This window comes from Mobula birostris, chromosome 9 (assembly GCF_030028105.1).
Source record: "Mobula birostris isolate sMobBir1 chromosome 9, sMobBir1.hap1, whole genome shotgun sequence".
Taxonomy (NCBI): Eukaryota; Metazoa; Chordata; class Chondrichthyes; order Myliobatiformes; family Myliobatidae; genus Mobula; species Mobula birostris.
This window is the reverse complement of record NC_092378.1, coordinates 13,450,527-13,465,306: the sequence shown is the minus strand read 5'-3', so window position 1 is coordinate 13,465,306 and position 14,780 is coordinate 13,450,527. Positions and strand designations below refer to the sequence as shown.

At 40.3% G+C, this 14,780-nt stretch overlaps 1 protein-coding gene across 1 annotated transcript in view; it reads right to left on the bottom strand.

Moving 5' to 3' along the window:
- ppfia2 (PTPRF interacting protein alpha 2) overlaps positions 1 to 14,780 on the bottom strand; it is a 349,121-nt gene that overhangs the window by 35,773 nt on the left and 298,568 nt on the right. Inside the window, exons 23-25 of the mRNA XM_072269332.1 lie at positions 12,787 to 12,789; positions 4,383 to 4,418; positions 3,468 to 3,643 (exon numbers count right to left, since the gene is read on the bottom strand). Coding sequence (XP_072125433.1) covers positions 3,468 to 3,643; positions 4,383 to 4,418; positions 12,787 to 12,789 — 215 coding nt within the window. The remainder of the gene's footprint in view (positions 1 to 3,467; positions 3,644 to 4,382; positions 4,419 to 12,786; positions 12,790 to 14,780) is intronic.

Below are 14,780 nucleotides of genomic sequence, written 5' to 3'. Positions count from 1 at the left end.
GGGTTATCTACATATTGTGTTAAGAAACCTTCTTGAACACACCTAACAAACTCCACCCTATCTAAACCCCTCGCTCCAGGGACATGCCAATCGTTATTTAGGAAATTAAAATCTCCCAACAACGCTGTTATTATTACACCTTCCCAGAACCTGTCTCCCTATTTGCTCCTCAATATCCCTGTTACAACTGGGTGGTCTATAAAAAACACCCAGTAGAGTTATTAGCCACTTCCTGTTCCTAACTTCCACCCATAGAGACTCTCCTTCCATGTCTTCCTCCTTTTCTGCAGCCATGATACTATCTCTGATCAAAAGTGCCACACCCCCACCTCTTTTGCCTCCTTCTCTGTCCTTTCTGAAACATCTAAAGCCTGGCACTCGAAGTAATTATTCCTGCCCCTGAGCCATCCAAGTCTCTGGAATGGCCATCAACATCATAGCTCCAAGTACTGATACACGGTCTAAGCTCATCCACTTTGTTCATAATACTCTTTGCATTAAAATAGACACATCTCAAACAATCTCTCTGAGCGCGTCCCTTCTCGATCACCTGCCTATCCTGCCTCTTGCCCTGTCTCCAAGCTTTCTCTATTTGTGAGTCAACCGCCTCTTTCTCTGTCTCATCAGTTTGGTTCTCACTCCCCAGCAATACCAGTTTAAACTCTCCCCAGTAGCCTTAGCAAACCTCCCCACCAGGATTTGGTCCCCCTGGGATTCAAGTGCAACCCGTCCTTTTTGTACAGGTCACTCCTGCCCCAAAAGGGGTCCCAATGATCCAGAAATCTGAATCTCTGCCCCCTGCTCCAATCCCTCAGCCATGCATTTATCCTCCACCTCACTCTATTCCTATACTCACTGTCATGTGGCACAGGCAGTAATCCCGAGATGACTACCTTTGTGGTCCTGCTTCTCAACTTCCTTCCTAACTCCCTGTATTCTGCTTTCAGGACCTCCTCCCTTCTCCTGCCTACGTTGTTGGTACCAATATGTACCATAACCTCTGGCTGTTCTCCTTCCCACTTCAGAATATTGTGGAGTGATCAGAAACAACTTGGACCCTTTCACCTGGGAGGCAAACTACCATCCATGCTTCTTTCCTGTGTCCATAGAATCGCCTGTCTGACCCCCTAACTATAGAGTCCCCTGTCTCTGCTGCCATCCTCTTCCTTTTCCTACCTTTCTGAGCCACAGGACCAGACTCTGTGCCAGAAGCACCACCACTGTTGCTTCCCCCAGGTAGGCCATCTGCCCCAACAGTAGTCAAGCAGGAGTACTTCTTGTCAAGGGGTACAGCCACAGGGGTGCTCGCTAGCCTCTGACTCCTGCCCTTCCCTCCTGTCTGTTACCCACTTATCTGTCTCCCCAGGCCCCGGTGTGACTATCTGCCTATACCTCCTATCTATCACCTTCTTACTTTCCCTGACCAGACAAAGGTCATCAAGCTACATCTCCAGTTCCCTAACATGGTCCCTAAGGAGCTGCAGCTTGACGCACCTGGTGCAGATGTGGCCGTCGCGGAGGCTGGGAGTCTCCCGGACTTCCCATGTCTGACACCGATCACAGAACACTGGCCTCAAATGCATTCTTCCTGTCTGTATTCTACACAGACAGCCTACCTCGCCTCAATCCGTTATCGCCTAATCCCCACTGAGCCAAAGCCTTCCTACTCTGTCTCCTTCTACTCCGTCGCCCACTCCTCTGACGTCCGCTTTATAAAGCTGTCTCCTTTTAAACTCTTCTCGCTGTTCTCACTGGCTGACGTCCATGGTGTGCCCCGATCAAACTGCTGAAGAAATACATATGAAGACATATGTAAATTTAGGCTCAAAAGGACTGCTTTCGTGTGGTAATGTACTGTTTTCCACTTCCCCAAACAACTGTGCAAAGCTAAAGTATACTTTCAAGGCAGGATTTATTAAAACATTGCCAGCTGACCAGTAAGTCCATCGAACTACAAAAAAGTACACATTTTGTGAGTTGTGAATATACCTGGGGACACGGAAAACAAAGCAGAAAATACTGGAAAGAACTCAGCAGGCCACATAGCATCCATGGAAAGTGAAATAATGTTTTTAGATCTTAGATCCTCTTTCAGGTGTTTTGACAAAGGGTCTCAAACCACAATCATTATTTCTCTCTCTACAGTTACTGTCAGATCTGCTATTTCTAGTGTTTTCTGTTTTTTTTTCCCCTCGATTCCCAGCTGGTGCAGGTTTTCATGGTTGGGTGTGTTTAATCCTGTTTTGCTTCCAACTTTATTTTCACGGAGATGTATTTCCCTGAGTCACTGGGAATTAGTCCTGTTAATGAAAATTAAGTCCTGGGGTGATGCATAATTGTGCCCACCTCAGTCACTTCCTCTGGCAGCTTGTACTATTTACCCACCACCTTCTTTGTGAAAAAAATATCCAAGTCCCCTTTAAATCTTTTCCCCCTCACTTTAAACTTTTGCCCTTATTCCTATTCTGGGAAAAAATTAAGGGTTAAATGTATTTATTACATATTGTACATCAAAACAGACAGTGAAATACATCATTTATGTCAAAGACTAAACGTAGTATGAATATGTGCTGAGGGCAGTCTGCAACTGTCAGCATGCTTCAGGCACCAACATAGCAGGCCGACAATTTACTAACTTTGGAATGTGGGAGGAAACCCATAGGGTCACGGGAAGAGTATACCAGACAACGGAAGCAACTGAACTCCACTGATCGCTGGTACTTAAACAGCATTATGCTAACTGCAACGCTACCGTGTCACTCCATGACCATCCACTTTATCTATGCCCTCATGATTTTTTAAACCTCTGTGGGGTCATCTTCAGTCTCTTTCACTCCAGGGAAAACAGTCTCTCCTTATACTTCAAGTCCTCCAGTCCTGGCAACATCCTTGTGAATCTTTCCTGCACTCTCTCTATTTTATTTATATTATTCTTATACAATGGCATCTAAAACTGCACACAATATTTCAGCTGTGGTCTCAGCATCTTATACAGCTAGGACACAATGTTCCAACTCTTGTACTCAATGCCACTTTCAGGGAATTATGTACCTTTATTTTGGCCACGTACCAAGAACAGATTAACTTCTCATTAATTGCCTTTAAGAGACGTGAAAAATCTGGTATTAAATTTCAAATATTTAGAAGTCTAAACTGTAAACTCGGTGAGGCTCCCAGGTGAGATAACCCTCAGATAATAGGTGCACACATTGCTATCTATGACCACAGTTTTTGGTCAGTCTGGGGAAACTGTGAAGTAGGGGCACACCCCTGTGGAGAAAATCATTATACAGTATACAGATGCTCTAGAGAATCTTCACCTGTCTGAACTTCATATAGTAATATATTACAAGGGCTTTGAGTTTCAAGCTTACTCAGGTTTCTCAAGAATGTATTTTAAATAAAGATGTGCATTTGCAACACAATGTATGTCTAGATAGAGTCTTTTAAACAAAATTTAAACATACCGGTGAAAGCTATCCACCATTTTTAAATGAATGCGGAGATCTTTCTTCGTTAAGTGGTCCAGCATTCTAGCATCTACCAGGCACTCCATAAAATAGCTGCGGTACTGAGGTAATCCCAAACTAGGAAGCCACTCATTACCAATCCATTCGTGATTCATGTCACCGTAGGCCAAAGTCTGTTGGAGTGGGGAAGAGATTATTCATACAAATTCACTTGGGAGATTGATATTAAAAAAAGAATCATTAAAATCCATCATAAATCTTTGTAGTATAGGTCTACATCATCTTTCATTTCAATGAGTGTGGAGGTTGGAGTAGCAGTGAGCCAAAAGATACTAAAGGAACATTACTGAAAGATTATTGTTATTATTTCAAATTCCATCTTTACAAAGACAGATTTATAAACCTGCATGAAACGTGAACAAATATTCCACATTGTGTTGTTAATTAATAAAGAAATTAAATAGCAATGCCTAGCTCAGAAGTGAAATAAAAAAAATAAGTCGATATTCTATTTCTAGTCACATCTGAATTTAGTGGGCAGTGTTTAGCAGAGGTCTGCAATATACAGATTCTAGTGGATTTTCTACCCTCTGTCTGTTCCTCCAGCATTTTGTTTGTGTTGCTCGGATTTCCAGCATATGCAGACTTTCTCTTGTTGTGAATCTACAAACAGAACAATTTTTACCTTCCTTATATGCTACCCTACCCTCTTCCATTTTTTCTATCATGGTTGCTATTCTATATTGTTTATTGAGTATGCCCATAAGAAAATTAATCTCTGGGTTGCATATGGTGACATATATGTACTTAGATAATAAATTTACTTTGAACTTTCAAGGTACAAGATAAGTTAATAAGCATGAGTAGTAATAATTTGAGCACATGTATTTTCAAACTGAATTATCTGTTAACATGCATTACCTGAGCCCAACTGCCTTCTTCAGACTCCTGAAGGATTCCAAGAAAATATAGTTAATAAAAATCAAGTAATAAAAACAAAGTTCGACCATATGATTCTCAAATGAAAATATAAATAACATTGAATAAAAAAGTCATAACAAACTGCAGTTAAATTAAAATAAAAAACTGTTTACTTAAATTCAAGACTGAAATGGTTTTTCCCAAAATTAATCACTTTACTTGCCAATTTCATTTTGTAAAAGCTCTGTTAATGCCATCATATATTTAAGCTGTCATATCTTTCCTCTGATAAGCATATTCAACTCGTGCATATTACATTCATGTTCCATCTATCCATTTAACATTGTGCTAGTAAGAATAAAATTCTTTCTGCACTGTGAATGATAATTCAGATTAAACAAAACACATATACAGTACATGCATGAAATATTGTACAATTTTCTGGATTTTTTCCAAAATTGCCAGTCATATCTTCAGAAATGTTTTCTTTGTCTGAGTTATTCCAATTGGTTTTCAAAGGGCCTCAAGTAAAGTTAAATACTTTAGAATTCAGATTCTGTAAATCGTATATAATAGTAAATTTTTTTGAATTTTCTCAAAGATTTCTGGTAACTGTCAACAAATAAAATTTTCCATAACTTTAACTGTAGTGTTATACAAGTTAATAAGTTGCCAATTGGCAGATTTATATTCAATTGACATTCAAGCAAAATGGTTTGATTAGAATCTTGTATTGCAGAAAAGAACATGAATGATTATTTTGATCTGTATTCCAAATATTAACACTCTTACAATATAGCACTACATTTATAATATTTAGTTATATTGGTGCAGAACTACTTGCAATGAAATTTAGATTCATGATGCTTAACTTATTGGACTTTAATTGAAGTTTGCTCAAGCCAAAGCAATGAAACCTAGTTCTACTTTCCCTCTAATTTTCAAGTTTTTTTAAACTGACTGATATTGAACAAAGAAAAATATTTTTACAGGAAATATTTTTCAGGATAACAAACATACAGGTATATCTTGTATGGCCTTATTTACATTATCTAGAATGACGAGATATCCATCTGCAGTATTTGTTCCTAGATAACACTAATTCTCTAGTCTCAGCTGATGGTATCAGAGTGATGTCAGCAACTGCAATCTCAGTTGGGAATATCATGGGATTCACATAGGGCGTCTTGACAAATTTCCCCAGATTATAACTAATATTAAATCTAGATCTCAGAACAATGTGGGATGTGGTGCCCAATCAATATCCAAAGGAGTAAATCTAAGTATTTCGATCCTTGATCTGAGAGTGAATTTGTTTGAACTTTGAAAAAAGAAAATCACAGATGGAAATTCAAATTTTGTCAGTGCACAGGTAATGGACTGAGAAAAAAAATCCTTGCATTTATAGGAATATTTTGTCCTGAAAATGCCTCAAATGGTCAACAAGTTTATGAGTTACCTTAAATCAAATAAATAAGCGTGACAATAAACAGATAGTCAAAAAATCACAATGAGACAAATAATCAATGCTGATTGACAAGTAAATGTTGAAAAAGACCCTAGACTACCTCTACTTTTCAAAAAAGTGTCCTGGAAACATTTCTTACAGGGATGATGGGAAAGATCAGCAGAAAGAAAAAAAAGAAACTGAAGAGAAAGTCTTTAGGAATAGAGCCAGAAGCACAAGGGAAAAAGAGAGATTAAAATGAGATTAGAAAGAAAAAGGCAAGAAATGACAGCAGAAAGAGACTGAAACACAAGTGAAAAGAAGATGGAAGGAGAGGACAAACCAGCACTGGAATCAGTGGGAGGTTCATACTTTTATTTGATCAATGGTATCAAATCTGCAATCTGAAGAGGTATTAGCGTTTAAGTATGAGTGGTCAGAGATTGGGGAGAGACAGATGGTTGAATGAGAACAAGCCCACTTCTACAATTTGATTTTAAAACCAAGGAAACAAAAAATTTAAGGATATAAAAACACTTAATTTTTAAAAATAAAAACAGTATTTTAAAAATGTAATTTGCCCTTTATTTACCTTGACCCTCATAGCCATTTCTTGAATGGAAACGCTATTCATATTTGTTGGAGTTCAATTGTTCATCTATAATATTTGAGTGCAGGTATATGTAAGTCAGAGAAAAGGTAATATGAGAGATGGGTAGGACAAATATCTTCCATATAGTGAGGCCTGTGTTAATATAGCAGCATTCAGCATGTCCTCATACATGTATAATATTTACTGCGTTAGTAATGTTCAATGTGGCATTCATATTAATTGTTAAAACCAGAGTTACCACGGTAAATGTTGTATATTGCTTAATCAAGTAGTGGTCACTCTAACAACTATAATAAATAAACTGCGAAGTCAGTGTAGCTGAACAGAACGACGAGTGTAGATAAAGATGACAGTCTTTACTGACTAAATATATACCATGATTGGATTTGTCAGGCGTGGCTAGGCAGAATCCAACATCGATTAAAATAAACATAAATACATTAAGTACACTTGTGAAATGCAAAGTATCGAGTTGTGTAAAACCTGGGTCACTAGAGACTTCAAAAGAAAGAGAAATAGACTGATTAAGAGATAGAGATAGATGAAGAGGGAGAGGAGAAAAACTTCAATTAACATCTAAGCACACACTCCATTGGAAAACTGAGAACTTGTCATCAGAAATCAGGTAAAAAGGCAAGATGGCGCTGGTGTCGTGGGAAGCTTACAAAACCCTGAAATATACTTCATCTGAACTCCTCTCACTGAAAACTGCAGCCTGTAATTTCCCTTTAAATAACATACGTCTGAAATGTCTTAATGAATGAGTGATCTCACGATCTTCTGATGGACTCATTGGACTGCACTTGCAAGTACAGCTCCTTTAAGGAGGTACAGCTCTGATGAAGGTACATCACCATGACTGAAGGAGAGAGAGACGGAGAGGGCTAAAAGACAGACTAAAATGCTGGCTATGAAACTTCCTCTACCAGCATCTTGTAGCAAATGTACATTTGCTGGAGAACAAGATTGAGGTTCTAAGGGCAAGATTGCTGTATCAGAGGGAAATGAGGTTCTGTGTTTTGCAGAGACAAGGCTTCCTCTGGACACATTGGATATGCTGGTAAGACCAGAGGGCATCTCAATAAACTGAATGGACTGGAGTGCTGAATTGGAAAAGGCAATTAGTGGGTGTCTGTGTTTCATGATAAACTCTTTGTCGTGCTTGGACACGGTGGTCTTGTTCGCCCGACCTGGAACATCTAATGATTAAGAACTGACCATTCTACTTACCAAGCGAGTTGTTCTCCATGATTCTGATTGTAGTTTATATACCACCAAAAGCAGGTGCTAAGTGGCACTCAAGAAATTGAATGTCACCATCATCAAATAAGAAACAGTCTCTCCTGACGCCTATCAAATAATTGTTGGAGACTTCAATCAGACTTGTTTGAAGAAATCTCTGTCCAATTATCATCAAAATATCACCTGCACCACCAGGGGTCCCAACACACTCAACTACTCTTATACTATGATTAGGGATGACTACCATTCCATGCCTAGACCACATTTTGGGAAATCTGATCATCTAGCTGTCCTCCTCCTACCTGCATACATGCAGAGGCTAAAGAACAAGGCTCCAGAGATAAGGATATCAATGTGTTAATCATGGGAGGCACACAATTGCTTTGAGTCGGTGGACTGGGCCATGTTGAAGCACACATTAGAGGATCTGAATGAATACATGGCTGTTAGAAACTTTATAAAAACAGTTGTAGATCAGTGTGTCCCCATAACATCATTCAGATCCTTCCCTAACCATAAGGCCTGGATAAACCATGAGATCTGCAATCTGCTGAGGGCCAGATCAGTGACATTCAGATCTGGCGATCAAGTAGTAAATTACAAAAGGTCCAGATAGGATCTCCGAAAGGCCATTTCACTTGCAAAGTGGTAATTCCAGACCAACTTGAATCATTGAAGAATGCTTGACAGCTGTGGCAGGGCTTGAATGCTGTCACCTCCTACAAAGTGAAGCCAAGTGACATAGGTGATAACAAGGCTTCTCTCCCTGATGAATGCCCTTTATGCTTGCTTTGATTGTTAAAACACGGAGGCACCTTCATGAACACCCACAGACCCTGATGATTCTGTGATTTCAGTCTCTGAAGCTGATATGAGAGTATCCTTCAGGATATGCTTCAATTTTACCAGTGCCTAAGAAGAATGTAGTAATCTGCCTCAATGACCATCGTCCAGTAGCACATACATCCACTGTGATGAAGTGCTTTGACAGATTGATGATGAAACATATCAACTCCTGTCTTTGAAGCGACTTGGATCCGCTCCAATTTGCCTACCATTACATCAGGTGAACAACAGATGGCATTTTATTGGCTCATCACCCAATACTGAAATATCTGGACAGCAAAGATGCATACATCAGGATGCTCTTCATTGACTACAGCTCGACATTCAATACTATCATCCCCTCAAATAAGCTTCAAGTCCTTTGCCTCAAAACCACCTTATGCAACTGGATCCTTGATTTCCTCACTTGCAGACCAAAGTAAGTTTGGATTAGCAACAAGTCTCCTCCACAACCTCCATCAGCACAGGTACACCACAAGGCTCTATGCTTAACCCCCTGCTCTATTTGCTCTATACTTATGACCGTGAGGGTAGGCAGAGCCCCAATGCAATATTTAAGTTTGCTGACAACAACACTGTCTTTTCCCAAATCAAAGGTGGTGACAAATCAGCATATAGGAGGGAGATTGAAAATCCAGCTGAGCAGTGCCACAACAACCTCTCACTCAATGTCAGAGCATAAAACCATAAGAATAGGAGCAGAATTAGGCCATTTAGTCCATCAAGTCTGCTCTGCCATTCAATCATGGCTGATCCTTTTTTTCCCCTCCTCAATCCCATTCCCTGGCCTTCTCTATCCTGAGGCAGTGCCCTCTTGTCTTAAACTCCCCCACCACGAAAACATCCTTTCCACATATATTCTGTCTAGGCCTTCCAAGATTCGAAAGGTTTCAACGAGATCCTCCTTCTTCCTTCTAAATTCCAGCAATTAGAGAGCCATCAAACATTCCACATATGATAACCCTTTCATTCCTGGAATCATCCTTGTGAACCACCTCTGGACAACTGCAAAGCCAGCACATCTTTTCTCAGATGAGGAGCCCAAACCTGTTTACAGTACTCAAGGTGAGGCCCCACCAGTGCCTTATAAAGCCTCAGCATCACACCCTTGCTCTTGTATTCAAGATCTCTTCAAGTGAATGCTAACATTGCATTTGCTTTCCTTACCACTGACTCAACCTGTAAGTTAACTTTTAGGATGGTCTGAATAAGGACTCCCAAGTCCCTTTGCATCTCAGATTTTTGGATTTTCTCCCTGTTTAAAAAATAGTCTGCATATTTATTTCTACTACTAAAGTGTATGACCATACATTTTCCAACATTGTATTTCATTTGCCACTTTCTTGCCCACTCTCTTAATCTGCCCAAGTCCTTCTGCAGCCTAGCTCTTTCCTCAATGTGACCCGCCCCTCCACCAATCTTAAAACCATCTGCAAACTTGGCAACAAAGCCATCTATTCCATTATCTATATCATTGATATCCAGCATAAGAAGCAGTCCCAACACCGACTCCTGCAGAACACCACTAGTCACTAGCAGCCAACCAGACAATTATCCTTTTATTCCCACTCACTGCCTCCTACCAATCAGCCAATGCTCTAACCATGTTAGTAAATTGCTCAGCAAGATCAAGAAGCTGACTGTTGACATCAGGAGGTGGGAACTGGAAGTCCATGATCTAGTCCGCATCAGGAGATCAGAGGTGGAAAAGGACAGCAACTTTAAATTTCTTAGTGTTATCATTTCAGAGGATCTGTCCTGGTCCCCTCAACTATTAGGCATTTGAAGCAGAGAGGATAACTTCACTCACTCCATCACTGATCTGTTCCCACAAACTATGGACTCACTCTCAAGGACTCTTCAACTCATGTTCTTGATATTTATTGTTTATTTGTTTTCTTTCTTCTTGTATTTGCACACTCTGCTGTCTTTTGTACATTGATTGTTTGTCCATCCTGTTGGGTGTGGTTTTCATTGATTCCGTTGTGCTTCCTGTATTTACTGTGAATACCCGGGAGAAAATGAATCTCAAGAGTTGTATATGGTGACATACATGTACTTTGATAAGAAATTTACTTTATTCTGAACTTTGGTAATATCCGTATCATCCAAATAACTGGGGGTTTTAACAATGAAAATCAGTACGACAGGACTCTGAACCCCTGATAATTTAAAAGCAATATCTTTTAGGGAATTTGTTATACAGTACCAGTACTGCCATGGGGATGAGTTGTTGAATTTATTCAGTCAACTAAATTGATGGGGGGGGAGGGAACGTGAAGGGTAATATAGACAAAGAAGTGTAATGTGTTGCTAATAATAGGGACAATTCCAATAGGTTAGTCTGAGTGAATAGAGTAAAGGAATGAGCCAATATCACATTTGGATGACTTACAGCAGATCCTTGCTGACACCTAATGACACCAGATCCTTGCTGCCCACATATAATCCATATATCTGCCTATTGAAGAGCACCTCAAAAGACACTATTGTATCTCCCTTCACCATCACTCCTGGCAGTCTAATGCAGATAGAGATCTGCAGATGGAGAATGAGTGTCAAGGGCAGTAACAGGCTCAGATAGATTAGATGCTTTTCCTCAGATTTCTGTTGGGCCTCATTTTAAATGTGGAAGAGATAACAGATAGTTCCAAGGGGGAGTAGGATGGAAAATTAAAGTGGCAAGTAGCAGGAAGCTTGGTCACTCCCCTGCTCCACAAAGCAATCACCTGTCCTTCCCGTTACCTTTGGACACAAACAGTTTTTTTTTCCGTAAGTTACTTGTGCTTATTCCAATTCAGTGCATTCCCTATTCACAATGTAGTCCCCTTTCACTGAAGAAACCCAAGCAAAGATTTTATGATTGCTTTGCAGAGCACGTTTACTTCAATAATTCAGGACCATATTTTACATTCTCACTTTAAAATCCAACAGCACTCTCAGAGCGTCATAGGAAATCATTCCTGCCTGTGGCCATCAAACTTTACAACTCCTCCCTTGGAGGGTCAGACACCCTGAGCCAATAGGCTGGTCCTGGACTTATTTCCTGGCATAATTTACATATTATTATTTAACTATTTATGGTTCTATTACTATTTAATTATTTATGGTGCAACTGTAACGAAAACCAATTCCCCCCTGGATCAATAAAGTATGACTATGACTATATGGCTAAGAACCAATTTCACAGAGGCACCCTCTTCCATTGATTGAACACATTTTTTAGGCTTCTCTTAACTTAAGCAACCATAAACTCTTATCTGTGCTCAGATAACATAATAGAAATATCAATGTGTAAATGAATAGTGTCCATGTTCTATTTTCTATGTATAATATTATTTTAAACTCGGAATTGATATAATGAATTAGATGCTGAAGCAACATGGTAGCAAACATTTAGTTTCTTCTGTCTGCATGTAGACAAATTGTATATAGTGGTTCATTTGAATTATCGTATATGTTGCCTTTAACCAGATTTTAAATTTATGCAATGATTTATTTTCTACTTCGGCATTTGATCCCAGTGTGTTGGAAAATCATTACTATGCAGTGAAAACACAAGCCTCCTGCGACAGACTTGCAGTGTTTTGAAGTTCAAGCTGTGTATGTAAATACGATCATGGTGGTGACAAGGGGAGGGGTAGTACTGGCTGGGGAGGAATTCATGGATGAATGGATTCATTGGAGGGGTGATTTTATTCGCTGGTGCATTGGTTTATATGTTTACACAACATTATTTAATAACTATTTAAAATGGTTGTAAGCCAGTATAGTGACTATATTAAAACTTGCATAAACAACTATTATATGATCATATTAACCAATGCTATTGAAATAAATAGAAATATCAACAAAAATAATAATTTGTAGATATGCTGGATCAGCCACCATCTCTACATAGTGCATGTAAGTGATTCCAACTGTAGCCTTATGTTAGACACACAAAATGCTGGAGGAACTCAGAAGGCCAGGCAGTATCTATAGAAAAGAGTAAAACAGTCGATGTTACAGGCCTAGACCCTTCATCAGGACACAAATCCCAGCTCTCTGTCCGAAACTTTAACTGCTTACTCTTTTCTATAGATTCTGTCCAACCTACTGAGTTCCTCCAACATTTTGTGTCTGTTGCTTTGGATTTTCTGCCTATTTTCTCTCGTTTGTGGTCTTATGTTAGATGCTATTTAACCTTTATTCATGACCACCCTCAACCCCACAAGTAGCTGACAGCTTGTTCCCAATATCTTCACTTTCTGTTTTTCAGATATTTAGCTATAGCATTTTTAAAAGCAAATCATTATCATCAAGTATTAAATATAACCAGTTTAAATTTGTTTTTTGTCAGGCATTGATATTGTGTATAATGAAATGGATGTAATAATTGTTTTATTGAATTTGTATTCATATTGATTGGGAATAAAAGTTAAAAGCTGATAAGAAATCATCTTGCATTCCCATTTAACAATTACGTAGATAAAGACAAAACTTTGTCATCAGTTGCAATTACAGATGTGGTCAGCATGTACATTACAACATAATTATAATGGTCTGTTCATCTCTTGCACCTACTCCTGATTCCTGCTATATCCTTTGATACTGTCCTACTCCTGATACAGTCCTTTAAGGAGAGTGTTCTGCAATAAAAAAAATGGAGTTGCTATTATACTATTAATACATCTATACCAGTAACACCTCAGCCAACCATACGAAGTCATTTCAGTACTAATCCTTTGGAGATTACTACTTCACTACTAATAATTTGGAGAAGGAAGTCTGAGAATTGGAGCGGGACTGTGGCGGGAGCCATTTTGAATTTTTCTTCTTCACATCAGACTTCAGAGAGGTGGGACTGCACAGGCATGTGACATCGGGCAGTGAAGCGCAGAAGATTTAAAAGGAATACAGCCTTATACAGCGGACAGCATTGTTTTGCGGGCAGCGGAGTGAGCCGGGAGCAGAATGAAGGCTTAAGGGCTTTGGCTCAATAGGCTTAGGCGGAAACAGGCTAAGCAAGTAGGTTTGGTTTTCAATTTTTCCTGTTATTTGAGGAAAGGGGGAAGTATGAGTGTGAGGGCAGCTTGCTGTTCTCGGTGTCGGATGTAGGAGGTCCTGAAGGCTCCAGGCCTCCTGGATGTCCACATCTGCACCAGGTGCGCCGAGCTGCAGCTCCTAAGGGACCGTGTTAGGGAACTGGAGCTGTAGCTCGATGACCTTTGTCTGGTCAGAGAGAGTGAGGAGTTGATAGAGAGCAGTTACAGGCAGGTGGTCACACCGGGGCTGCGGGAGGCAGAAAGGTGGGTCACAGTTAGGAGGGGGAAGGGGGAGAGTCAGGTACTAGAGAGTACCCTGGTGGCTGTACCCCTTGACAATAAGTACTCCTGTTTGAGTACTGTTGGGGGGGGGCAGCCTACCTGGGGGAAGCAACAGTGGCCATGCCTCCGGCACAGAGTCCAGCCCTGTAGCTCAGAAGGGTAGGGAAAGGGAGAGGAGGGCAGTAGTAATAGGGGACTCGATATTTAGAGGGTCAGATAGGCGATTCTGTGGATGCAGTCTGGAGACCCGGATGATAGTTTGCCACCCTGGTGCTAGGGTCCGGGATGTTTCTGATAGTGTCCAAGATATCCTGAAGTGGTAGGGTGAGCAGCCAAAGGTCGTGGTACATATAGGTTCTAATGACATAGGTAGGAAAAGGGAAGAGGTCATGAAAGGAGAATATAGGGAGTTCAGAAGGGAGTTGAGAAGAAGGACCGCAAAGATAGTAATCTCGGGATTACTGCCTGTGCCACGCAACAGTGAGAGTAGGAGTGGAATGAGGTGGAGGATAAATGCGTGGCGGAGGGATTGGAGCAGAGGGCAGGGATTTAAGTTTCTGGATCACTGGGACCTCTTTTGGGGCAGGTGTGACCTGTACAAAAAGGACAGGTTGCACTTGAATCCTAGGGGGACCAATATCCTGGCGGGGAGATTTGCAAAGGCTACTGGACAGACTTTAAACTAGAATGGTTGAGGGGTGGGAATCAAATTGAAGAGACTAGGAGAGAGGAGGTTAGTTCACAAACAGAGAAAGCTAGTAGACTGTGTGTGAGGGAGGATAGGCAGGTGACAGAGAAGGGGAGTGCTCAGACTGAAGATGTAGGGGAGAAGGAAGAAAAAGATAATAAAGTTGCTTGCACTATTAGGGACAGAGAGTAAGAGGTGGAGAGTTTCTTAAAAGCATCTATTTTAATGCTAGGAGCATTGTAAG